This window comes from Scylla paramamosain, chromosome 22 (assembly GCF_035594125.1).
Source record: "Scylla paramamosain isolate STU-SP2022 chromosome 22, ASM3559412v1, whole genome shotgun sequence".
Taxonomy (NCBI): Eukaryota; Metazoa; Arthropoda; class Malacostraca; order Decapoda; family Portunidae; genus Scylla; species Scylla paramamosain.
Window position 1 is genome coordinate 4,227,501 of NC_087172.1, and position 27,198 is coordinate 4,254,698.

The following is a 27,198-nucleotide window of genomic DNA, read 5'->3' on the forward strand; positions in this document are numbered from 1 at the left end:
GTTTGTTTGTCTAAGTGTGTGTGTGTGTGTGTGTGTGTGTGTGTGTGTGTGTGTGTGTGTGTGTGTGTGTGTGTGTGTGTGTGTGTGTGTGTGTGTGTGTGTGTGTAAGAATAAGCTGGTTCGAATACAAAATCGTCATAGTTTTCGTAGTAGTAGTAGTAGTAGTAGTAGTAGTAGTAGTAGTAGTAGTAGTAGTAGTAGTAGTAGTAGTAGTAGTAGTAAGAACATAGGGAAGCTGCAAGAAGCCAATAAACCTAACGTGACATTCCTAATATGTATAAATCCTACTTGTCTATATCAACATATCCTTATCCATCAATAGTAGCAGCAGTAGTAGTAGCGGTAGCAGTAGCAGTAGCAGTAGCAGTAGTAGTAGTAGTAAAGCCATAACAGAAACAGCAGTAGAAATAGCAATAGAAAATAGACAACAATTTCTTACAGTTTGGCCACAAAGGAGGAAGAGGGAAGTGCGTAGTGTCCTTGTGGGAAGAGTGACACAACTGGAGGCAAGGAGGAAGCCAAGACTCATTACTGCAGACACCTGAGATGGCGCCTTAAAACGAGATGCTTTCCGATTCCTTACGTATTTTTCTTTCCCAGTCTTCCCAATTTTCTTTCCGATTCTAATTTGTTTTTCTTCTCAACCTTTAGTGTTTCCTCTTTCTCTTTTGGGCTTCGCTTCTTGGTTTTATTTCGTTACTCCTCGTTTTCTCTTCCTTCCTCTTATCTCACTGTTTTCTCTGTAAGATTACTTTATTTTCTCTACTTCTTTCTCTTTTTTTCCTTTTTTTTTATTTTTTTTTTTACTCTTTTTCGGTGAGAAAAAGGAGGAGGAGGAGGAGGAGGAGGAATACTTACACTTAGGTTTGTTATTTACTGTCTGTCTGTTTGTTTATCTGTTTGTCTTCTTCTGTCCGTCTATTTATTTTTTTTTTGTCTATTCATCTGTCTGTCTAGCTGTCTGTTTCTACTTGCCTTCTCTCTCTCTCTCTCTCTCTCTCTCTCTCTCTCTCTCTCTCTCTCTCTCTCTCTCTCTCTCTCTCTCTCTCTCTCTTGTGCAACATAACCACTAATATTTTGAAAGCTTTTTGCATTGAAGTCTTTCCTCTTGTTTTTTTTCCGATTTTTTACACATTTCCTCTCATTTTATCTTTTTTACACATTTTCTCGTTCTTTGTGCCTCATTTTCATCATTTTCCCTTTTGTGTCTTTCCTTCCTCGTTGTTATAAAAGGCTTTATTCCATTTTCACGTATCCGAGTTTCTTTTTCCCTTTCTTTCTTTCTGTTTTCTTTTTTTTCTGTGGTCGTGTGTTATTCTTTTTTCGCTGCTTTGCTGGGCTCACTTCTTTATCCACCCGGCTTCCTCCTTCCACTTTCCTTCCCGCTTCCTTCCTTCCCTCTGATCACTCCACTACTTAGGCCCATTTCCGTTCTTCATTGAAGATGGTACGGAGGAAGTGGAGGAGGAGGAGGAGGAGGAGGAGGAGGAGGAGGGAGGAGGAGGAGGAGGAGGAGGAGGAGGAGGAGGAGGAGGAGGAGGAGGAGGAGGAAAGATGGGAATTACATAAGATAACCAAATAGCAACAGTAGCAGCAGCAGCAGCGGCAGCAGCAGCAGCAGCAGCAGCAGCAGTAGTAGTAGTAACAGCAGTAATAGTAGTAGTTGAAGGAGGAGGAGGAGGAGGAGGAGAATTTATAAAGGAAAGCCAAAGAGGAACAAACCTTCAGGTCCTAGCAAGGCTGTTTGGTGACTACTTGTACTTAGTTACAGTATGACTAGACAGCAAAGAACAGCAGAAGGCTCCTTCCTCCACACCCACCATTCCCTCCAACCTGCGCTGGCATGAAAATAGTTGGGTAAAGCACCATGCAGTATGGAAAAACTGACATGGAATTTTCAGAGGAAATGAAAAAAGAAAGTTTCACTATTCACCCTACGGTGAATTCTATACGTCTGCCCTTAAAATCAATAGATTAATAATAGCAGACCCAATGTGAGTACATTAAATATTTTGCAGTCTGTAAAATAAAAGCGTTAGTTAAGCAAACATAGAGGCAACAATTTATGTGCAATTATTCGGGCAAGGAAAAAACTGAATGAGAATCTACTTTTAAATTTTCATCTATTTTATTATAAAGGGCTCAATTGAACTGTTGTTCACGATTTTTGTAGCCAGTTTGTTCCAGATATGAAAGACGTGCTTGAAGAAGTGTTTCTCTTCAAGGGATTTGAAACATTTAGGTGTAATCTTCATGTGAGATGGAACAGTGTATGAACAAATATTTACTACAGGTTGTTATGTCATTTTAAAATTTTGAATACTTCAATTAAGTCCGCTATTAACCTCGTTTCGTTAAGCTAAATAAATTTTGTTATTTCAGTCGTTCCTGGCACGGTTTATTACGCAATGCTGGAATCACTTTAATAATCCTGCGATGTATCTTCTGGTTTTTCAATGGAGGAATAGAAGGAACAGCAAACAGCAAACAGAATCCAATTTAAATGAGAAAATAAAAATGCCATAAGAAAATTGGCACGCGAACAGACCAACTACAATACACTACAAAAAGAAGAAAAAAAAAATGCACCGAAAGAAAGAAAGGTAAATAGAACTCACTCACACGAATGTTCCCGCGTGTGTGTTTCATCGTCTTGATTTGTTGGGATCGTTTATTGCAATCCACTTAAGCCAGAACAACACTCATACTACTATTACTACTACTACTACTACTACTACAGACACACACACACACACACACACACATACATATTCAAGGGTATTTCCATCACGCAAACATATTCCCATTTTCCCTTACAACCTCACAATTCGTTCGTATCATTGGCTTTCCTCCTCCTCTTCCTCCTCCTTCTTCTTTTCCTCTTCCTCCTCTTCCTCCTTCTCCTCCTTTTTCCTCTTCCTTCTCCTCCTCCTCCTCCTCCTTTCTCCTTCTTCTTCCTCTTCGTCGTCGTAGTCTTATCCTTCTCCATTCTTCTCCTCTTCCTCTTCTCCGTCTTCTCTCTTCTCTCCGTATCTCTTCCTCCATCTTTCACCAGACACGCTTCTCTCACTTCTTTTTTCCCTTTGTGCCGTTACTACTACTACTACTACTACTACTACTACTACTACTACTACCACCACCACCACCACCACTACTACTACTAAATAAATTCACAGAAGGATATTTTCACGGCATCCCCATGTGTTTTCAGGGCAGTTTCATCCTTGATTACATTTTAGGTTACTGTTGTTCTTATACCATATAACAGAGCTGCGGCGGCTTTGAAAGGAGGGAAGGAGAGAAGGAGGCAAGGAAGTGTTGTGTGTGTGTGTGTGTGTGTGTGTGTGTGTGTGTGTGTGTGTGTGTGTGTGTGTGTGTGTGTGTGTGTGTGTGTGTGTGTGTGTGTGTGTGTGTGTGTGTGTGTGTGTGTGTGTGTGTGTGTGTGTGTGTGTGTGTGTGTGTCAGGAGGAGGAGGAGGAGGAGGAGGAGGAGGAGGAGGAGGAGGAGGAGGAGGAAGTGGAAGAAGAAGAAGAAGAAGAAGAAGAAGAAGAAGAAGAAGAAGAAGAAGAAGAAGAAGAAGAAGAAGAAGAAGAGAGGAGGGAAAGGAAATGAAGTAAATCAGTAACCTGAAGAGGAGGAGGAATACAAAGGAATACAAAGGAAAGCCAAACAGCAACAGACCTTTTGGTCCTAGCAAGGCTGTTTGGTAATTACTTCTAACTAGCTACAGGGAAGAGAGACAGGACAGCATAGCAGAAGGCTCCTCCCCACCCACCACTCCCTCCAGCTTGCTCTGGCATGGAAATAGTTGGGAAAAGTACCATGCAATATGGAAAAACTGACATGGAAATTTTCATAGGAAAGGATGAAAGGAAGTTCTACTATTCACCCTACGGTGAACTCTATACGCCTATCTGAAAGTTAATGCAAGTTATATTAAAACTGGTGTCTGTAGAATAAGAGTTTATTAGTGAATTTAGTAATTATTCGGACAAGAAGAGAGCTTGTTGGGAATTTGCTTTTAAATATTTGTCTATTTTATTTTTGAATGATTCAATAGTATTGCTGTTCACAATTTCTGCAGGAAGTTTATTCCATATATTTACTATACGATTAAAGAAAAATGTTTGGCCTCGTGGGATTTAAAACGTTTGGGTATAATCTTGAATCCATTATTTCTTGTTAGGTTAGAATGTTACTATATCCTTTGAAAATTTTGAACACTTCAATTAGGTCTCCTCTTATCCTGCGCTTTGTTAAACTAAATAGGTTTAGTTCTTCCAGTCGTTCCTCATACGGCTTATTGCGCAATCTTGGAATCATCTTTGTGACTCTGCGCTGTATCTTTTCTAGTTTTTCAAAGTCTTTCTTGTAGTATGGTGACCAGAACTGTACACAGTATTCTAGATGAGGGCGCACCAGAGAGTTATATAAGGCAAGTATAACCTTTTCTGATTTAAATTCAAAGGTTCTTCCAATGAACCCTACTAATTTATTTGCCGTCTTTACTGTTTCTGTGCAGTGTTGACTCGGCTTTAGGTCGTTTGACACAACGACACCAAGATCTTTTTCTTTATCAGCACTTGACAGTGGCATGTTATTCATTACATATCTCGCCTGAACATTGTTGCTTCCGATATGTAGAATTTTGCACTTTTCTATATTGAATCTCATCTGCCATTTTTCTGCCCAGCTTGTTAGTTTATTGAGGTCACACTGCAGTTCCTGCCATTGTGACACAGACGTTACTCTACTTGTTTTTTTGGTGTCGTCTGCAAATTTATTTATTTTGCAGTTTATCCCTTCATCAATATCATTTATGTACATTATGAAGAGTACTGGTCCTAATACAGAGCCTTGAAGAACGTCGCTATTTACCTTATGCCACTCTGACTCTTTTCCATTTATCACAACACGCTGTTTTCTGTCAGAGAGCCAGTCCCTCAGCCATTTCAGGGTGTTTCCGGCAATGCCGTGAGCTTTTACTTTACTGATGAGTCTCTTATGGGGAACAGTGTCGAAAGCTTTCTGGAAATAAAGGTAGATAATATCAACAGCTTTTGTCTCGTCATACGAGTTAAATACTTCATAAAAGAAGTCTAGTAAGTTTGTTAAGCAGGAACGCTTGGTTCTGAAACCGTGTTGCGAATCCTTTATGATTTTGTTTTCTTCTAAATATTTAACAATTTCATCTCTGATTATTGTTTCCATCAGCTTGCACACTACTGAAGTGAGACTGATCGGCCTGTAATTGGCTGGGAGAGATTTATTTCCTTTTTTAAAGATTGGTGTGACATTCGCTAGTTTCCATTCGTGGGGAACTTTACCCGCTAGTAAAGTTTTGTTGAATAAAATTGTAAGCGGTTTCACGAACTCATTTCTTGCTTCTTTAAGAAGCCTGGGTGATATCTTGTCTGGCCCGGGTGTTTTGTTTACGTTCATGCTCTTTGTGACTGAGAGGATTTCACTTTCTGTGATGGTGAAGTCTGGCAGCGTGGTGCCTCGTGACTGAGGCGTGGGGGTCGGCAGACTGCCCTGAACATCCTCAATCGTGAAGACTTTTGAAAAGTACTCGTTCAGGGTGTTCGCCATGTCTGTTTCGCTTATTATTTGTTTACCATTTTCTGTTATTAATGGACCAATCGTTGATGTTAAGACCCTTTTTGCTTTTACATAAATGTAAAATTCTTTTGGGTTCGTTTTACATGAGTTCGTGATCTGAGCTTCGACAGATTTTTTGCTGCATTTGATCAGCTTTTTTGTTTTTCTACGTAATCTGTTGTGCTCTAGTTTATCATCATTATTTTGTGTTAGTATGTATTTGTGGTACGCATTTTTCTTTGCCAGAAGGCAGCATCTAATTTCATTATTCCACCATTTCGGTTTGGTGTTTTTTACCTTCCGTCTGTTTCGTTGCAGTACACACAAAAACGTAGTTTCATTTAACTTTTTAGCAAACACTTCCCATGCGTTGTTAATGTCTGGTGTTCCCAGCAGTTCATTCCAGTCTATGGATGCAAGCTGCATGCGAAGTCTCTCAAAGTTAGCACGCCGATAGTCTAGCACTTTTTCTTTACTTTCGCTTACTTTAGCTTTGTCAAAATTTATGGTGAAAAGTAAGCTACGATGATCGCTGGAACTCAGTTCTGGTCCAATTTTTAGGTCTTTTACTGACTCTTCACCAGTTGTTAAAACAATATCTAGGATATTGTTACCTCTCGTCGGATGCATGACGTGCTGGTGGAGGGAGCTTTCAAGGATACACCTGTAGAGATGCTGGCCTGCGTGAGCCGTCAGTGGTTCACCCCACCTCGTGACTGGAAGATTAAAGTCCCCCATAATTATGCAATTATTAACGCAGCAAATGTCCGCGATAAGGTCATAAAGTTTTTCGTCTGTAGCGGGTGACTGGGCTGGAGGACGATAGACGAGACCTAATGTTATTTTACGAGATTTATTTTCTAACTGGATGAAAGTGACGTCTATATTAGCAATGGTTGGGGTCGGGAGTAAACGAAGATGAAGATTACTTTTTACGTAAAACATAACACCGCCTCCCGCACGGTGAGTTCTCTCGCAGCTAAAAATGGTGTAGCCAGGGAGTGAGTACTCAGCTAAGTAATCCCTGCTTGATGAATTTATCCACGTTTCCGTAACGCCTATGATGTCGTAGTTTTCAAGATAAATAAGAGCTTGCAGCTCATTTAATTTATTCCGTAAACTACGGGCATTGAAGTAACAAGCTCTGATCTTGTCTGAACCTGTGGATGAAATAATTACGTTAGTGTTTACGATGCTAGTCCTGTTGCTGGCGCCCGCGCGTTTTTTGATCTGTGGAGACAAACTTTTCATGGATTAATCTGCCCATTCTGGCTGCTCCCACAGAGTTCAGATGAAGGCCGTCTCTCTGGAAGAGTCTGTGTTCATTATAAAAATCGTGGCAGGAGGAGAAGGAGGAGGAGGAGGAGGAGGAGGAAAAGAAATCAGTAACTCTGCTGTTGTTTCTTTCTTCTTCCCGGTCTCCCCCCTTAATTAAAATAGACAGGTACAGGTACAAGGGCGCCCAGGGTCGTGTTTACCTGTCACCTTCACTGAGGCCGGGCGGGGAGCGAGGTGACTGAGGTGTATGATGGGAGAGACGAGACAATGATGAGAGAGAAAGAGGAAAGTGAGAGGGGAACAAATTCTCTGTTATTTCTCTCCCTCTCCTCTCTTTCCCTCTATTCACTATTCAGGAACGCTGCGCTTTCTCACCACGACTATTTTCAAAGGACACAGATGATTAGCCGGATTCTCAAGAGTGTTTCTGCTGTTAATAATGTAGGAATCTTGTCAATCTGTCCCTAGAACCACAAAAAACAGTCTTAAAAGCCGTATCACTTCAGCCTTTTGAGGTGCGGCCAGGAGTGTTTCAGAATATGGACCTTTCTCTCTCTCTCTCTCTCTCTCTCTCTCTCTCTCTCTCTCTCTCTCTCTCTCTCTCTCTCTCTCTCTCTCTCTCTCTCTCTCTCTCATACACACACTACTTTGTTATAAGCTTCAAACAACGCTTCCCATCAGCCGCCCTCCGCCCCTCACACACCAAAGGAATGTCTGAGGCTCTATCTTTTCCCAACATCACGTATCTTTGTTTACCATGGTAGTGAATCCCTCCCTCTCTGCGCGTTCCCTCTTTCTCCTCGTCCTCCTCCTCCTCCTTCCTCGCTTAGATGGTGAAGCTCTTCCGTTCATTTTCACTCCCTCTAGTCTTTTTCACTTCTTTTTTCTGTCAAAGCGGAGAATGGAAAGGGAATACGTAGAAATATATAGAAAGAATAGAGATTTGTTTGAGTATAAGGAGAGTATTACGCATTGCTACTGAGAAATGATGCGTGGAGGTGTAAGGACATGACAGAAAACAGAAAGGCCTCTCCCTGCCCACCTTTCCCTCAGATAACATGTCAGGAAAAAAAAAAATAAAGGGTAAAACAAGTACTATATAATTAAGGAGAACATAGACACTCTTATATTAATAATGAAAAAATGGTGATGGTTTCCAGATCGCCACTACTGCTGGTGACGCTGGTGGTTGCACAGAATCATACAGAAAAAATATTTTGATGATTCAGTACAAAATTCGTGGGGAGTCCCTATCTCGGGCAAGGGATTATCTTTACTGCCCCCATGATTGACACAAAGGATCAGCGACTGTGATGGAAGAAGGCGGAGGCGGAAAATTACTTAGGCACACTGAATCCCCTCCTCTCTCTTACTCCTTCACTATCTTATTAGTGTTTCACCTTAGCGCGCTGCCACATCACCGCCGTTGTTTCCTCTTCGTCATTCCCTCTTCCCAAATACTCCAAAACACTCCGCGGCTGTTATTACTTATTTCCTACTGAAGTATTGAAGTGTATGTTAGTTACATTATTTCTTTGTGGTATTTGTTTGCACGTTCGTTCATTGGTTCGTAACCGGTGAGTCGAGTCGTGTGTTTCCATGAACCCTTTCGAAGCTGCTCGAAACTTACACAGCAGCGCTCCGCTCATGTCGAGGCAGTCATTCGCTGGGTTTGGTGATACGAGGTCGACTCTTCTGAGGACTGAGAGCTGATAAGTGTTCATGTATACATTCTCTTCTTACTCGTAGTCGCGGTTCCACATTTAACCTACTTATTTATTGTTATTTCAATTATTTCCATCACTTTTCGAGAATTACGTATCTTTTCCATGTTCCTGTGTTGTGTTTTTGCCTAGGATATAAACTTGTTACTTCATCTGATCATTTGTTTTGTTGGTGTCAGTCAATCTTGCTCACACTAGCAGATTTAAATTGTTCTGCTTTGGTTTTGTTATACAAAAAAAAAATAAATAAATAAATAAAAATTCAAGTACTCTCTTCTTGCATAGAACCTGTTTTGTTGTGAGATGCAGTAACCTTGTTGCTGACCTGTCAGTTGTGACTGACTCGTATAACGTTCACTCATTTGATTGCCATGGATCCAACTCGTAACATAACACTAAGATTGTGATTTTAAAACTGACAAATTTACTGAAAGATATCAAGAAAATTGATGCTGTAAAGCACGAGTAGTAAAACGTGTTCCTGTCCAGAAGGAAGTCTTTATCTTTGGTATAATTTCTTAGTCTTATATAAATTGAAATAATATTCAAAAATTAATATAATATTGTAAGCGTGAGAACTTACACGTGTTGCGGCGCCACCTTCTTCCCACACAAGGCACTCGGCAACACATCAGCCGCCCACTCCCCCTCATCAGAGCACCCGCCGCCTCGTATTGACGCTCCAGTCATTATATGCAAAGCACTTTGTTTCTGAATGAGCTGGAAATGGCCAAACGTCCATTCTTTCCTCAGTATCCTTGGAGGAAAGGCATTAATGTCCCGCGGCTCTCCACTTACACCTCACGCACCTTTATCCATAATTCTCCTCGTGGTTCGTTTTTCAGTAGGGTGATCCGCCCCAACCCTTCACGTAATTCATGTATGAGTACTTATTAAGTTTGCTCCGTGAAGACGACCTCCATTAACCAGCACGGACGTACACATACATATTCATGCCGCCGCGCCAAGGCTCGGGTATTAACATTCATACACACCAGCAGCGGCGCGCGATATTGGAGTTTGTGTCGTATCATTTAGTACAATTTTTCCACGATATCTTAATTTATTCTGATTGGCTCAAAATTTTTTGTTGACACCAGTATTTCAAGTGTGAGTTATATTTCTAATAGATTTTATTTCCTGAGCAATACATAATTTCGAGGTTTTACCAAGAAATAATTTAACTTCAATGTGTCTGTTAAAGGCATGACGTTATAATGCCGCTTTTAAACTAAAATGCGCAGAAAATGAGGATTTGGCAGCAAACACAGAACACTTCCATGATCACAAATAACAATAAATTTGGGCCCACATTGTCTGACATTTTGTTCTCCCATAAGGACTACTTTCAAAGATCACAGAGCACGGAGATGACGTCTGATTCTTATGGATGATATTTTAGATCCATAGAGCAGAATTCTTAAATTATCGATAGAACCATTAGACACCTTGAAAAACCATCCTCCCCCTAACACCCTAACCAAAACACACACACACACACACACACACACACACACACACACACACACGAGATCAAATCATAACTCGAGATAAGACTCCAAAACACACAAGAATACAGATATTATAGAACCTATTCCAAACCCAACAACAGAAGTCCAGGACGCCCCACGAGTCTGTACTGGAACGAGGGTCTTGTACTGGAACGAGGGTCTTCCTGGAAAGAGGAGTTAGGAGAAGCTCCGGGAGACTGATGGCATGATTGGCTCATTATTCTTAGAAGAGCGGGGAGGGAAGGCGCTTACTGCCACACGAGGTTGAAACAGGCTATAGGGAGGCTGTCTACCTGCCGGACGGCCTCACTGGGATGGCTTGTCTGGCTGCGTGACAGACTGGATGGTTTGTTTGTTTGTTGTTAATTCTTCTATTTGTATGTTCACTGGTTCGTATTTAGGTCCATGTAAATGAATGCTGGATTGGAGGTTTTTCTCTCTCTCTCTCTCTCTCTCTCTCTCTCTCTCTCTCTCTCTCTCTCTGTAACAAGTCCAGAGTTGCACAGCGAGTCTGTTAATACAAATGCAAATCACTACGTCTACTCTCCCTTCCTCTCTCCCTTCCTCTCACCTCCGCTGCATCCATCTCATCGTCTCCCCTTTCTCCTCTCCCCCCCACACGCTTTTCTTCCCTCACTAAAAATTCCCACAGATCACTCACTCAGTTCCCTTCCCACCTCTCTCTCTCTCTCTCTCTCTCTCTCTCTCTCTCTCTCTCTCTCTCTCTCTCTCTCTCTCTCTCTCTCTCTCTCTGTAGGTAAGTGCTTTCTTTATCCTGCAGTATAATGTTCTCTTTCCCTTCACCACCATCATCACCTCAGCCTCAACATCATCCTCCTCTTCTTCCTCTTACTATAATCTTTCCCTCCATTTTCTTCCTTCATAAACATTACCTGACGATCTCTCCATCCCTTCATCCCTCTCTCATACCGTTTCCTCCACTAATACGTTCTTCTTATTCTTTCCTTCATTTTTCTTTCCTTTCTTCCTATATTACTGAAGCATCATCTCATTTTGCTCTTTCTTACTCCTCCTTTCTCCATGTTTTCTTTCTTACATTCCCTTGAGTAATATGTCCTTATTCCCTTTCCTCCATTTTCCTTTCCTATTTCCTTGCATTACTTGAATATCACCGTTTCCTCCTCCGCCTCCTCCTCCTTCTCCAGCTCCTCCTGCTCCTACTTCTTTCTTCATTCTTTCTTCAAACATTTCCTTCTGTAACACGTCCTCATTCACTTTTCCTTCATTTTCCTTTCCTTTCTCCCTGTTTTACTTGAGCATCACCACCTCCTCCACCTCCTGATCTTGTTCTGCCTCCTCCTCCTACTTCTCCTCCTCCTGCTTCTATTACTACCATTACTATTGCCTCCTGCTTTTACTACTACTACCACTACTGCTGCCTCCATCCATCCAGTCCCGGAAGTAGAATGAAAGCCAAATTAAGTATACAAAAGAAGCTTCTAATACTTCCGCGCCACACACAACATCCATTCCCAGTGAGGCCACGGCTGCCACCTATTGAACACCCGAGTCGCCGCCCGGAGGCTGAACAAAGTCGGGGAAGACGGACCGCCGCGTTGGGACAGACTAATTAAACCCAGGAACTGATGATAAAACGTGACGGAAATTCTAATGGGGAGGGATAATGCTCGTGCTGCTAATACTGGAACTGGTAGCGGGTTATCCTCGTGGCTGTAATACTTCGTCTGGTTTACTTTTCCCCATCTATTTGTTTGGTGGTGGTGGTGGTTGTAGTGGTGGTCGTGATGATATAATAATAACTATTATTATTATACAACATATCTCACAAACCTTATCCTGAGAGAGAGAGAGAGAGAGAGAGAGAGAGAGAGAGAGAGAGAGAGAGGAGAGAGAGAGAGAGAGAGAGAGAGAGAGAGAGAGAGAGAGAGAGAGAGAGAGAGAGAGAGAGAGAGAGACCAAATATAACAAAACAAAATTATGAAAGTACAAAATAAAAATCACGTAAAGGTTTAAAATCAAAAACTACCACTTTGAGATCGCGGAGGCGCAAAGGAAACACAAGCGATGAGGGAGCCGAGGACACGTGAAGCAGAAACAAACTTACTCATTTTCAAGACTAAGTTACGAAATGGTTCGGCGGCAGAACAGGAATGAAGGAGAAGGGGCGCAATTCAGCAGGAAGGAGGTAAAATCACAGGACTCAGCAGGTAGGAGGGAGTGAAGTGAGAGGAGTCAGCAGGAAGGAGGAACCGAAGAAACAGAACTCGTCAGTAAGATTAAACTTTAGTGACAAATCTTAGCAGGAAGAAGGGAGTGAAGAGACAGGACTAGCAGAAAGGAGGGAGTGAGGAGACAGGACACAGCAAGGAGGAGTAAGTAAAATGACAGTACTCTGCAGGAAGGAGGGAGTGAAGAAACAGGACTAGCAGAAAGGAGGGAATGGAGAGAAAGGACTAACAGAAAGGAGGAAATGAAGTGATAGGTATCCGCAAAGAGGAGTAAATAAAGAACAGTGAAAGTGGGGAGGCAAGTGACAGAAATCAGTAGGAAGACGGCGGTACAACAATAGGAAAAAAGTGAAGCCACAGAACTCGGCAATAAAATGACACGGAAACGACGGAATTCAGCGATAAGATAGAACCCAAGCAACGAAACTCCGCAGTGATACAGTTCAGTGGAGAGATTCAGCAGTAAAACACAGCATGGAGGGCCAGCAATGATATGAGGTGGTGAGATTAACCCTTTAACTGCTGTTTTTCATGAGTGAGGCAAACAGAACGAGGACACAAAAATGGTAAAGGAAAGCCCGCACAAGTCGCTCCGTAAAATGGTCGTAAAATGGTCCGGAGGATAGTGGTATGAAATGAGGAAGCCAATTCTGTTTTTGAAGCGTGCTGACACTCCTCTCTTGAAATGGTACCATAAGATGTATTATTTCATTTAACACTAGACTGCTTGAACTTAACTAGAGAAAAACGAAACTACACGCATTTAAAATTATAAACACCACCACCTCTACTTTTTTCCTTTCATTGATAACCTTTATAAATCCAAACTTGCACCATAACAACTCATAAGTCTAAAGAGAAGTCAGAGGAGTCCGGAGGTTCAGGCAGCAAAACAAGTAAAGACGCAGGGGCTCGCGAGGCTTAGCGGTACTTAAGCACAGCGGCGCGGCTCAAGGAGAGAGACAGTGACTCGTAAACCACAACACCCATCCCTGTGTAGCTGCTGCAGTTGACCTGAATCCCCGGCGACTGCTCGTGTTGCCTCTGGTCATAGGGGAGGCTTTGTACTGTGGTCTTCTGGTGGCGGGGGGGCGGCTGTGCGGAGTAGTGGTGATGGGGTGTGCGTTACTGGTGGTGAGGAAATTGAAATGATGACTGGTGGTGAATATCGGTGCAACAATACAGACAGGCTCCCTCTATTTCTCTTCCCTGTTACTCACTTCCACGTATTCTGATGTACGCAGAGAGAGAGAGAGAGAAAGAGAGAGAGAGAGAGAGGGACCACTTCCTCCTACTTCATCCCCCCTCTCTCTCTCTCTCTCTCTCTCTCTCTCTCTCTCTCTCTCTCTCTCTCTCTCTCTCTCTCTCTCTCTCTCTCTCTCCTTGACTTTCTCCTCCCAGTACCTCGCGAACATATCTGAGAGTCACGCCTCCTTTCTACCGTTCTTCCTCCTCATAAGTGCCTTAAATTTTAAGAGACCAGCATCCAGCCACTACAAGAAGTAAATTGATTTTAGCTTTCCTGAATCCTTGTGCTGTTTTATTTATGCAGTGCCAGAAGGTTCATATTGCTTTCCCCTTCCTTGGCCTTCCTTCCTCCCTCCCTTCTTCCCTCCCTCCCTCGCAGCGGTTTTCATTGGGTATTGTCTGAAAGATATGCCGGTGTACAAATGGATACAAAGGGAGATACAAAGAGAGAGAGAGAGAGAGAGAGAGAGAGAGAGAGAGAGAGAGAGAGAGAGAGAGAGAGAGAGAGAGAGAGAGAGAGAGAGAGAGAGAGAGAGAGAGAGAGAGATAAAAAGGAAGGAAGGAAAGAAACGAAACGAACGAGCAAATAAACGAACGAAAGAAGGGAGAAAAGGACGTATGAAAAGGAGGAAAAAGAGGAAGAACGAATAAATAGAAAGAAGGAAGAAGAGTTAAAGAAACAAGCAAGGATATGGAAGAAGGGAGGAAAGAATAGAAGAAAGAATAGAAGAAAAATAAATAAAAAATAAATAAAGGGAAGCAAAGGAACAGACAAAAAAAAAAAACGCAGGTTGAGTTACAGCAGAGCAGAGGAACAACAACAAAGTCATAAACACAGCTAGGATTACGAAGGAACGCTGTATCTCTCTCACACGGGGGAAACTTTGATTAAACTCACAAGCCAACTTCGGACCTGGAGGAGAGCCGAGTACTGTAAAGCCAAGCCGGACCCTTTACGTAATAAACACGAGGCGAAGCAAGTACCCAAAACTCCCCTGAACCATCGCTACAAACAATACAAAACAATACATTTCTCTCAACTTGCTGTTCTTTCTTTCGTGGGCCAAACAAACTACTGAATTTGGAACTGTCGCTAAGTTTGCCAATATGCCTGCCTTGTACCCGCCTTTCTAAATTACATAAAGGGTGAGGCAGAATTTCTCTTTTGACTACGAACAAGTTCAATTTAGCAAGGCGAAAAAGCCCCCACCCCCACCTCCACAGGCCACTCTGCGCACCAATCACAGGCCGTCTACACACTGCCTTCAATCACCAGGAGAAATACTGAGCAGGGAGAGAGAGAGAGAGAGAGAGAGAGAGAGAGAGAGAGAGAGAGAGAGAGAGAGAGAGAGAGAGAGAGAGAGAGAGAGAGAGAGAGAGAGAGAGAGAGAGAGAGAGAGAGAGAGAGAGAGAGAGAGAGAGAGAGAGAGAGAGAGAGAGAGAGAGAGAGAGAGAGAGAGAGAGAGAGAGAGAGAGAGAGAGAGAGAGAGAGAGAGAGAGAGAGAGAGAGAGAGAGAGAGAGAGAGAGAGAGAGAGAGAGAGAGAGAGAGAGAGAGAGAGAGAGAGAGAGAGAGAGAGAGAGAGAGAGAGAGAGAGAGAGAGAGAGAGAGAGAGAGAGAGAGAGAGAGAGAGAGAGAGAGAGAGAGAGAGAGAGAGAGAGAGAGAGAGAGAACCAACACTAACCACCTAATCTGGAATAAAACAAACTAATGCTACTCTAAGCCTACACAAAGGTCGGTTGCTTTGGCGCCTATACCTCCACCTTTCTGCTACTGCGGGTGTTACTTCCGAGTGGGAAATAATTACATTTTCACGCGGACACTAAACCCGTGAATCCGCAACGCACAAAGGAAGAGGAACAACACGAAGAGGAACAACACTATCACGATAAACATTTCCCAGTGAGACGAAACTCCATTAAATTGCTGTAAAAATGTGCCAGGTCGGGGGGGGGGGAGAGAGAGAGAGAGAGAGAGAGAGAGAGAGAGAGAGAGAGAGAGAGAGAGAGAGAGAGAGAGAGAAATCGAAACTTTCCATCCACAACCTCATATCAAACAAATAAAATGAAAAAAATAATATTCGTACCTACACCTTCCCTCCTACCCCCCTCTCTCTCTCTCTCTCTCTCTCTCTCTCTCTCTCTCTCTCTCTCTCTCTCTCTCTCTCTCTCTCTCTCTCTCTCTCTCTCTCTCTCTCTCACACTGACCGATTCTCCCATGGTCATCATACACCAGCACTCCATGATCCACCACACACTCGTGCCCTCCACTCCTCCGTACATACACCTCCCCCAGTCTCTTCACTCCCTCTGCTCTCTCCTCCCCTCATCGCCTCCCTTCATCTTCCTCACCCTCGAGCTGACAAAGGAAGCAGCGGCAAGTCTCCCTGACATCAGCAAGGGCTGTCACTCCATTGTCAGCTTAGCGTCAGGCTGAAGCAGAGGCCACAGTGACATCACACATGGAGAGGGAGGGTCAGGAGTGATGAGTTAGACCGAGAGAGAGAGAGAGAGAGAGAGAGAGAGAGAGAGAGAGAGAGAGAGAGAGAGAGAGAGAGAGAGAGAGAGAGAGAGAGAGAGAGAGAGAGAGAGAGAGAGAGAGAGAGAGAGAGAGAGAGAGAGAGAGAGAGAGAGAGAGAGAGAGAGTTGCATCTACTAATATTTTTTTCTATTTTTTTTACAAGGCTTTTCTGAGTAAGATGATGAGAAACTGCGATTACTTTCACAAAAAATATTGAAGGTCAGTATGGATTGGCTGTCAGATTAGTGCCAGAAGATTCCTGGTCTCGTGACGTCTTCAGTTATTATTAATACTACTACTACTACTACTACCACCACCACCAAAACCACCACCACCACCACCAAAACCATCACCATCACCACTTTTTTTTCTACTCAAAGAGAAGCTCCACTTTTAACACACTCAGTAAAAGACATTTTTCCTCCATAATCCCTTAGCATTTTCCACATATTTTTGTACCACAGTATATAAATCAGTAGTGTAGCACAGGAAATGGAAAATGAACCTCTTATTCTTTCTATTTTCCATATGCCCATATTAATTATCCTCATATACTGTTCTGAATGTTACCTGAAGACGACCAAGGCGGAGGAAGAGTTAAGACAATGGTGTGTTTATTACCTGTATTGACTCTGAAACAATCTGTTAAGTTCCATGGCATTAACAAAGGGTAGATAAATACTAATAACATGACTGGACGAATCTCTATGCCTCTGTGCCAGGGTAGAGTCAATTATACACGAAATATGAAGGTAGTAGTAGTAGTAGTAGTAGTAGTAGTAGTAGTAGTAGTAGTGTAGGAAAAATGAAGTGAGGGACATGTATGGAAAAAGAAAGCGGAGGAGGAAGAAGAGGAGGAAAAAGAACGAGGACAAGAAGGAAGGAAAAGGAACAAGATGAAAGAGAGGGCAAGAGATGGAGGATGCTGAAAGAAGGAATATCGAGGTCAAACATGAAAGAGAGAGAGAGAGAGAGAGAGAGAGAGAGAGAGAGAGAGAGAGAGAGAGAGAGAGAGAGAGAGAGAGAGAGAGAGAGAGAGAGAGAGAGAGAGAGAGAGAGAGAGAGAGAGAGAGAGAGTTGGCAGGGGAAGTAGAATTGGGAGAAAAATAAACAAAAAGGGGAAAGGTGGTCTGTGAGTAAAAACAAACCGTGGAAACTGGATTTTGTAGAGAGTAGAGAATGGGGATTACTTACTTCCGGCTTACTTCGTGAAAACCTGACCAATGATCCGACCGCTGTTTGCAATACCCAATGAACCACACACACACACACACACACACACACACACACACACACACACACACACACACACAACAGGTTTAACAATAATACCAGTCTATGTTCGTGGATGGTACAAACAGCCTGCCAGATGGTGTAGTTTGGCCTGCTAGAGTTACTTAGGCGCTTAGAAATGTTTCAGGAGCTTCAACCATATAGGTATCAAAGCGAGGTGCCGCTTCACTCCACCTCTCGTTATTCCGTAAACCAGTGAATTTTTAAGACTACAGTTTGGACGTGGAGATCTGACTGACATTAAATCCAGAAACCACCTAACCTAACGTGACCTAACCTCACACACACACACACACACACACACACACACACACACACACACACACAGCAACCACGTAGTTTAAGTCCATACGTGAAAAGTAAAGGGAAGGTTTCTAGATTCTCTTAAATGATAATACTGGTTTTCTAGGTATGTGACTCTCTCTCTCTCTCTCTCTCTCTCTCTCTCTCTCTCTCTCTCTCTCTCTCTCTCTCTCTCTCTCTCTCTCTCTCTCTCTCTCTCTAGGACAAGCACAGGACAGAGTATGATCATCTCTTCTATTCTCTTTTTTACCTCTAACTGTTTTCTATTTTATTTCCCTATTCTTTCTCTCATTCTTTGGTCACCAGTACAAGAGAATGGCTTTTCTCTCTCTTTTTTTTACTTTTCTCTGTCACACGTGGAAGAGAGAGAAAAATGACTAAGCAAACCTGGATAAAAAAAAAAAAAAGCTTTAATCGTTGCTTCCTTAAAAGTGTAACGAAAAAAAATCTCACAAAAGCAATACCAATTATCCTCAGAGGTCACACAGTACTCCGCCTCTAAAAGACTTGAACTTGCAGGAAGGTAAAGAAAAGAACAGAAAAAAAAAAGGGAAATCGTTCTCCAGTCTACCAGTGAAAGACATGAGAGTGAAGACAATGCTTAACTCTCATGACAAAGGCTATTTGCTATGAAACTAACTACAACAAATGGAAATGCCTTAAGCAGTGAAGATGGGATGCGAGGATTTGCTGCCCAGGTAGTTAGTAAAGTGACATTTCTATTTGGCTCTACAATTGTATGTTTTTTTAATACCAGCAATTACTTTTCTTCTCGCTTTTCTCATATTTTCTGTGTTCATGGCATCACACTTTTCACTTGAGTGTTCATGTACGTATTCTTTGCTACACACACACACACACACACACACACACACACACACACACACACACACACACACACACACACACAATCTTCTCTCCCATTTCACAACAGTAAACTTCTTATCCTCTTATAACACTTCCACACTCCCTCATATCACTCCTTTATTCTTTGCAAATCTCTCTCTCTCTCTCTCTCTCTCTCTCTCTCTCTCTCTCTCTCTCTCTCGTCTCTCTCTCTCTCTCTCTTTGTGTGTGTGTGTGTGTGTGTGTGTGTGTGTGTGTGTTGTGCAGCAAGCCTCACGTTCCCATCATGACACGTGCATTCACTCCCTTGCACCTTCTCTTTACCTGTTGCAGCCTTCTGTCTCTTATCCTTTCTAAACCTTTTGCACTGTCTCACAATATTATCCCAGCTTCTTAAATTTCCAGGCATTCATCTCTCGCTGGGTCACTATCTTTCCTCTCCGTTTCAAATTCTCCCTTGCCACTTTCCCTCATCCTTGAAGCCTCTGCTCTTCGTCTTCGCTCCTCACATTTTTCCTTTACTGGTTTTCCTCATGGCAACTTTCGTCCCACCAACCCTTCCTGCCCTTTGCTACTCTTCTGATTTAACACAGACTTATCAAAGAATTATTATGAAAGGCACTCGTTCTTTTACCGACAGGAAGGCGTCGTGGCCAGAGGCGCAGGACGGCAGACTTGGGCGGGTTATTCTCCACCGGCTGAGGAAAGAAAATTGCGTCCAGAGTCCCTCGAGACCTTCAACATCGGGAGAATCGACCACTGAAATTACGACTTCATCCAACTCCCTCCCACTCTTCCCTTCACCCTTACCGGCCCCTCTCATCCTCTTCCTCTTTCTTCTCTCTCATTCCTCCTCCTCCTCCTCCTACTACTCCACCTCCTCCTCTACACGCCCCCTTCGCTATCAGGAAATTAAGGAGATTCCTTCGTGTTTTGCTGACGTCAGGGGAGCAGAGGACGAGAGTGATCGGGTTTAGCTCTCCAAGGGAAGACTGGGAGGCTGGCGACGCTCAGGCAGGTCCTGCGGTACGGAGGGTGGCCAGGGAAGCCCGAGGACATGAAGTGAGCAGGGCGGCACCGCTGGGAGACACTTGCGCCACGGAGGGAGGCGCTTTTCACCACCCGACACCATCTCGCCGCCATCACTTCTACTGTCACCACCAAAGAATGTTAGAGGATCCCAATCAAAATGCTGTAGATGAGACGGCGCTGGAGAGCCTGGACGACGGTGCGGGTCTAAGGGAGTTTGGAGGGCTGCCGTGCGGCGAGCCGGTGTCCTGCGGGGATCTGTTTCAGGAGGGCAGGACGTCGGTGCAACTCCTGCCTATAGACCGTCTGAGCCTCCTGCTGGTGGACGCCTTGGCCATCAACGGCAGCAACGGCTCCTCGGTGCAACACCCGCTCTTCAACTTTTCGTCAGATGAGCTGCTGGACGTACTGGCGGGAGAGCAGGATGGCTACCTGGACCCCGTGACGCAGGTGGTGTTCATCGTGTGTTACGCCAGCCTCATGGTGCTGGGCGTGAGCGGCAACCTCATGGTGGGCTGGATCATCTGGCGCAAGAAGACCATGAGGACGCCGCGCAACCTGTACATCATCAACCTGACGGTGTCCGACCTCAGCATGTGCCTGGTGTGCATGCCTATCACGCTGGTGGGGCTGCTCTACAAGAACTGGGGGATGGGAGACCTGCTGTGCAAGCTGGTGCCGGTGTTGCAGGGCGCCAACATTTTGGTGTCCACCTCGACGGTGCTGGCCATCGCCGTGGATCGCTACGCCACCATCGTCAAAGTGGGCAGATCGTCACGGAGTAAAGTGCACGTCACGTCCTCCATCGCGGCCATCTGGACCTCGTCTGTGTTGTTCACGATGCCTCTGTACTTTTACCACAGTGTGACTCAGGTGCGTGAACCCCCGCGGCCTTCTTCTCTCGTATGTGGGTCAGGTGAGGCACGAGGTTGGGGAAGCTGGGAAGGGTTTTGTACGTAGCTATAACTGATCATAAGTTATAATGATACAAGTATGTCCTATACTCTTTTTCAGAATTTAATAGGTTTTCATACATTGTGTGTGCCATGGCGCTTGCAGCAGTAAGCACTGGTTTGCTGTGCTCCCTGCCAGTGTGTAACCTCGCCCCTCCTCCAGGTCAAGCTGGGACACATCGTGCTGTACAAGCGCTGCATTTTCCAATGGCCGTCGCGGGCGGCGAGGAACACCTGGTTGATCCTGTTGCTCATGACGCAGTACGGCATCCCCATCCTGGTGCCTGAGCGTGGTGCACGCCCGGTATCAAGCAGTACCTTGGCCACCACCTGATGGGCCAGTACGACGCGCGCCGCGCAGAGAGGGAGATCGAAAGGAACCGTAAGACCACCATCCTTCTCTCCACCATCGCCGTGGCCTTCGCCGTGTGCTGGCTGCCCTGGCACGTGGTCAACCTCCTCGCGGACTTCGAGTACGAGGGTCTACGGGAACCCACCCACTTCTATGCCGTCTTCGGTGCTTCGCACATCATGGCCATGAGCTCGGCGAGCATCAACCCCGTGCTGTACGGCTGGCTCAATACCAACCTGCGGCGGGAGCTGGTGGAGGTCCTACCGCCCATCTTCGTCAAGCTGGGCTGTCTGGTGACGGGCGTGCAGGGGCGGGGACGCAGCATGGGCGGAGGCGGCCCGGGCGACTCACCCACCAGACAGCCCGAGAGTGTCACCCTCTTGGTGTTCCAGACCCACCCACCCACCAGCCTCACCCAGATGGTGGCCCGCTCACCGCACCCGCCCACCGCCACCACCACTACCACGACCTCCACCACCACTACCACCACCACCGCCACCAACACCACAACCGCAACTACCACTGCCCACAACGTTAATTGGGAACGACATGTAGCCCGGTAAGTCTCTCTCTCTCTCTCTCTCTCTCGTCTCTCTCTCTCTCTCTCTCTCTCTCTCTCTCTCTCTCTCTCTGGTGTAATTAATGGCAACAGGTGCTATACAGGCAGGTGTCCCCATGCCAACTGTTATTACTCTCCCCGGGGAGCGCGCGGCTGTTTTCTGTATGGCGAGGCGACACAGCAGGGAATAGCGCGAGAAGTGTGTGTGTATGTGTGTGTGTGTGTGTGTGTGTAACCATGTACACACCAACCAACCCACCCACCCACCCACCCACCCACACACACACACACACACACACACACACACACACACACACATCAAGATTAATTGCCTCTCATCTCGTGACGAATCAAGACAAACAAAGAATTTAATCATAGCGTAATAACTGAATATCGTCGCATTTTTAATGAAGCAGCGTTCCCTGTGACACCAGCTTTGATGCGAGTGGACGTGTGAGGAACGAGGGAGTGGCGGGGGTGAGAAGTGAGGGGAGTGAAGGAACTGTTATGAGTGAGGGAATGAAGCGCCTTGTGTTGGAACGAGGGCAGAAGTGAACGACAACGACGATGATGATGATGATGATGATGATGATGATGATGATGATGATGATGATGATGATGATGATGGTGATGATGTTACTAAGAACTATATTCTGAAACACTCCTGCGTCGCACCTCCACTACATTTAAAAGGCTCTAGTTATATCTACACGGTTTTTTTTAAGCTGTTTCTGTGGTCCTAATTAATTAAAGTTTTCTATATTACTAAGAGGAGAAATGCTCTTGAGAACACTGATAATCACTTCTGTGAACTTTAAAAATACTCGTGGTGAGAGAGCAGAGTATTTCTGAATACTGACCTATGTAATACAAACCAAGCCATCCATCATCACACCACCACCTACCGTGTCCTACCGAACACCAAACACAATTGTAATATTTTCTGAAACAACACTATTTCCACACATGCAGCGCGTCATCAAAACAACAGCAAATCTGGGAGACAAAATGCTGCAGAACATAAAAGATAAACTCCTACTTCGCAGTAATGAAAAAAAAGAAAAGGAGCCTAGACGAAAGTGTTCAGCCCGCCAGCCTTACCCTCCCGCGCACCTTTCACGCGAGGGACTCACACAGATATGGACTCCCGGATAAAGAAACAAAAACTGAACAAACAAAATACAAGTAAGCTCCTTTGCATCTCGTGAAAATATCAGGTTCCCTCTCATGAGGCTCCCTACCCTCCTACCTAACCTAACGTAACCTACACTCGGGAACAAGGAAACACATATCCAAACTCACGGCGTGTGTGTGGCAGGGATGGGGAAAAAAAAAAATCCTCGGTGACATTTGTGCTGGTGAGCTGAAGGTGAGGACATGAAAGCATTTTTTTTTTTATCGTTTCGCTGCTTTGTTGTTTTGATCCCTCAAATTCTACTTTCATTTTCCATTTCTTTTCTATTTCTCTCCACATCAACAACAATAACAACACCACCACTACCAACAACAACACCAACAACAACCTACCAGTGTTGTGCTAGTGCGCCTCTGGGACAGCGTCAAAGCGCCAAGCCCCGACCTGCCCCGACACACCCCACCTGCATGGACCAGGCGGCACCGGAACAGCCGCACCGTCACTACCGTAGCATCTCTGCTGTACAGCGACCAATCCTTGTCGCGTCTTTCTGAAAATACACACAAACACATAATGTCAGAACGGAGGAAGATGCTCACGTGAAAATTTTTCTCTTTTGTGTCTGCAAGCAAGAGATTTGGTAAAGCCGGTGGTAAATGCCATCACCCCACCCCTCCCCTCACAGCTGTATCGAACAGGCAGAAGCAGAGGAGGAAAGACGGAATAGGTGGACTGAAGGATGGAAGAGAAAAGGCAGGAGAAAAGAATCTGAGGAAGGAAGAATTCGAGTGAAGGAAGAAGACAAGCAGGAGAAAAGGAAGACGACAGGCAGGAGAAAAGACTGGAGGGATTGAAGAGTTCAGATCGACGCAAACGCAAGCAAACATACACAGTCACCCTGCACACACCACCAGGGATGGGGTATTCGTATTCTGTATTCGTATTCGTATTCGAATAAAAGTATTTACATTCGTATTCTTCGAATAATATGCGGAATAATCTTAAATCAGAAATAACAGTTATTGTTCCTTCATATATATATATATATATATATATATATATATATATATATATATATATATATATATATATATATATATATATATATATATATATATATATATATATATATAACAGGAGTGAGATCTACAGCAGGATACTAAAAAAGGCTTCGCTATTATAATTTGATATAGGTATTTTGTTGTTTCTTTCAGTACAGGTTAGATATATACTTGAAAATTTTTGGAAAACAAATGTGTAAGTGTGATAAATATGTACAGAATACTGGCATCAGTTATAAGCTCATGACGTCATTTTACTATTGAATAACTTTAGTACCACATTAGGCTCATTGCCGAACTGCCTACATGAAAAAGTTATTTTCAACGAAAAGTATTCATGAATGCATTTACGATTACTCTCATGAAGTATTTGTATTCGAATTATCAGTATTTCAGTGTATGCGTATTAGTATTCGTATAAATACGAAGTATTCGTACTTATATTCAAATACACAGTTCTTCATTCACCCTATCCCTACTCAGGACAATATATACAGTGTAAGACACACACACACACACACACACACACACACACACACACACACACACACACACACACACACACACACACACATACACACACACACACACACACACACAAGTGCGTTTAATTTTTCCCACACTCCTGTGACTGCTGCATTGAAAGGCATCCGGTCTTAATAACTAAACAATTCCCAGTAGACAAAGGTAAGGCCATTCACATTTTTGTGGATTATTTGTCCATTTTCGTTGTTAAATCTGCCTTTCCTTCACGTCTGAGTCAGGAAACACACGGATGTACAGGCAGGGAGGGAGGCAGGAAAAGTGTCCGTCTCGGCCCTTACCTTTACGTACGGCATTTCATTTTGAAACTCGCGAGAAGACGCCCAGACTGGACTGCACAATATATTCTGACCTGCCATATACTTCAACTAACACACTGAACGTTGACGGGGAGAGACTGGAATAGAGGGACGTCGCGGATCAGGGTACCATGATGACGTCACTAATAATTTACGTCCATTAATCAATTTTCAAATCGACCCCTCCAAAAAAAGGAGATAGACTGGAATGTCTTATATATTCTGACTTGAGAAATATTTTAATAAATATCTGGAATATAAAAACATTTCCAGCCTGAATAATAATAAAGATAAATTGAAGAAACGATCTGTAAATTTTACGAACAGGGCCACAAAAACGTTATAATATCGACATGGAAAACACAGCCAGACGAGATTATATTATACATTATGAATGTAAAAAATCTATACTTTCTGGGTGAATAAAGAAAACAAGAATTCCTCGTCATATAAAGAAAATAATTTTTCAAATCTAGCAACGGTCTTATTTCAAATTTGAAAATACGAATAGTTAGGCTAGATTTAATTGAATATTATTACTTGGGATATGTTTCTTATATTTTTGAAGTCTTAAATCAAACACCAAAACAATCCTAGGCGTGCTAATAAAAAAAAAAAAAATTTATAAAATGACGAAAGTTATTTTAACGAGGAACAAAAACATAGCTAGACAAGATCTTATTACATATTTTAACTTGTTTAACTTTTCTATCAATAAATTAAATATCAAAACAATGCAAACTTCACTAATAAGTAAAAAATCGTGCTACAGAGCCGAAGTAGTTTTTTGCACCAATCCTCCGTACCTTCTCCACATCTCTCCTCCCCCTCACTCTCCTCCTCTTTGCTCCACCTCCACCACCTCCACCTACTCCTACACAGCGAGTCTTTAAATCACCTGGAAACACTGCAAAACCCTTGAAATTACGCTAAATATGTGACGGGAAATTGTTACCTTAGCCGCGGGAGGACGGGATGAGGGTCGGAGCGGCTTGGCAGAGCTCGGCGGGGCGGAGATGGGCAGGTCGGGGCGCCAAGGATACCGTGGTGTGGTGTGGTGTGGTGTGGTGTGGTGTGGTGTGGTGTGGTATGGTAAGGTAAGGTATGGTATAGTGTGTGGTGTTGTGAAGGCGGTGTTGTGGTGGCGGTGTGGCGTGGTGGTGGTGGTGGGGTATGGTGGTGTGTCATAGTATGGTGGTGTGGTGTTTACACTCCCACAAGTTTAACTGCCATGTGTGTGTGTGTGTGTGTGTGTGTGTGTGTGTGTGTGTGTGTGTGTGTGGGTGGGTGGGGCTGATCAGAGACGAGTCACAAAGCTGTATAATTGGGGTTTAATTTCTAAACTGGCACTTGGTGTGTGTGTGTGTGTGTGTGTGTGTGTGTGTGTGTGTGTGTGTGTGTGTGTGTGTGTGTGTGTGTGTGTGTGTGTGTGTGTGTGTTTACTTTTTTTGTTTAATTTACCTTGTAAGTTATTTTTTTTTAACCTGTGTGTGTTTACCACACCACACACCACACCATGCCACACACCACACTCCATACCACACACTACACATCACACCACACCGCACACGCCACACACACACCATACACCTCACGGCACACACCGCACCACACACCATATCACACACCACCCGTCACATCACACGCAACACACCACACACCACACACCACATGCCATACACTGGTCCAACATCTCGCCCACTCCATCTTAGCCCTTCGTCCAGCCCCGGTGCTTCCCCGTACTGCGAGGTGAATAGCCCCACGATTTTAAATTTTCTCTCAATACGAAGGTCTGTTGACCTCGATCCTTTTCCCAGTAGACGAATGATGATGATAAGAAACAGACCAAGCCTTTACGAGGCGTATACGGGCAGGGTTGAAAAGAGCCAAGGTAAAATACAGATATATACTAGTACAGAAAATTGTTTGATAGCAAACAATACAAGCCGAGACTCTTGGCCAAGCAGACTGTTAAGTGTCCGCGTCATGCAGCCCTGAACTTGTTGTGGATGTTGGTTGGTGTTCTCAAAGGCTTCGGGCTTTCATTAAGACTATTTTTAAGGCCATAGTGATGACCTTTTATGGCTGTTTAGTTTCTCCTTATGTTTCACATGACCTACAAACAGTTAAGCTCCCCTTAGAATGGACGCGTATTGAGGAAAAGCGCATATCAACATGGGAATATTGTATCACTCACTGATCAGGGCCATGAGAGCATTACCGCAACAAATAGACTGCTTTCACGTTCACAGGCCTGAGCTACAAACAAGGTTACGTCACCTGTTCCCCGAGCACTCACACGTACACAACGCGGCCTGGCAATTCTGAAATATTAGTTAGCCCCACCTGCCATAATGAGTTAAGAGCATTCGACCCACGTGCAGCGCCGCCACAACAAACTAAAGTGGAGCAACGCACTCCACTCACTTCCCCACGAACACTACCATCCTCTAGAGCTCACCGTCAGAAAACGCACCGAACACAACTACAAAAGCGTCTCCTGTACCTTGTATATACCAAAAAACACGAGAGACGCGAAGAGGACGATACTCTACTAAACACTACCAACCTGGAGACCACTTTACTTACCGGCCCACACCCAGCACAGCAATAGTGATGCGCACTCAGTATATGCCAGAATACAATACAAATAAATGGCAGAGAAGGGGAGAAGAGAAGCAAGGGGGGAACAGAGGGAGGGAAGGATGTTAGGCCTTCAAAAGAGAAAAAGAGA

At 44.1% G+C, this 27,198-nt stretch overlaps 1 protein-coding gene and 1 long non-coding RNA gene across 6 annotated transcripts in view; one reads left to right on the forward strand and one right to left on the reverse strand.

Annotated features, from left to right (window-relative positions):
• Positions 1-27,198, reverse strand: part of LOC135111457 (uncharacterized) — a 232,870-nt gene that overhangs the window by 104,015 nt on the left and 101,657 nt on the right. For all 5 annotated transcript variants that reach the window (XR_010273745.1, XR_010273748.1, XR_010273749.1 and 2 more), the window contains exon 2: positions 22,954-23,111. This is a non-coding gene — a long non-coding RNA (uncharacterized LOC135111457). The remainder of the gene's footprint in view (positions 1-22,953; positions 23,112-27,198) is intronic.
• Positions 1-27,198, forward strand: part of LOC135111454 (neuropeptide Y receptor type 2-like) — a 110,269-nt gene that overhangs the window by 43,760 nt on the left and 39,311 nt on the right. Inside the window, 4 exon segments of the mRNA XM_064024747.1 lie at positions 19,174-20,435; positions 20,679-20,798; positions 20,800-20,820; positions 20,822-21,426. Coding sequence (XP_063880817.1) covers positions 19,701-20,435; positions 20,679-20,798; positions 20,800-20,820; positions 20,822-21,426 — 1,481 coding nt within the window. The 5' untranslated portion in view covers positions 19,174-19,700.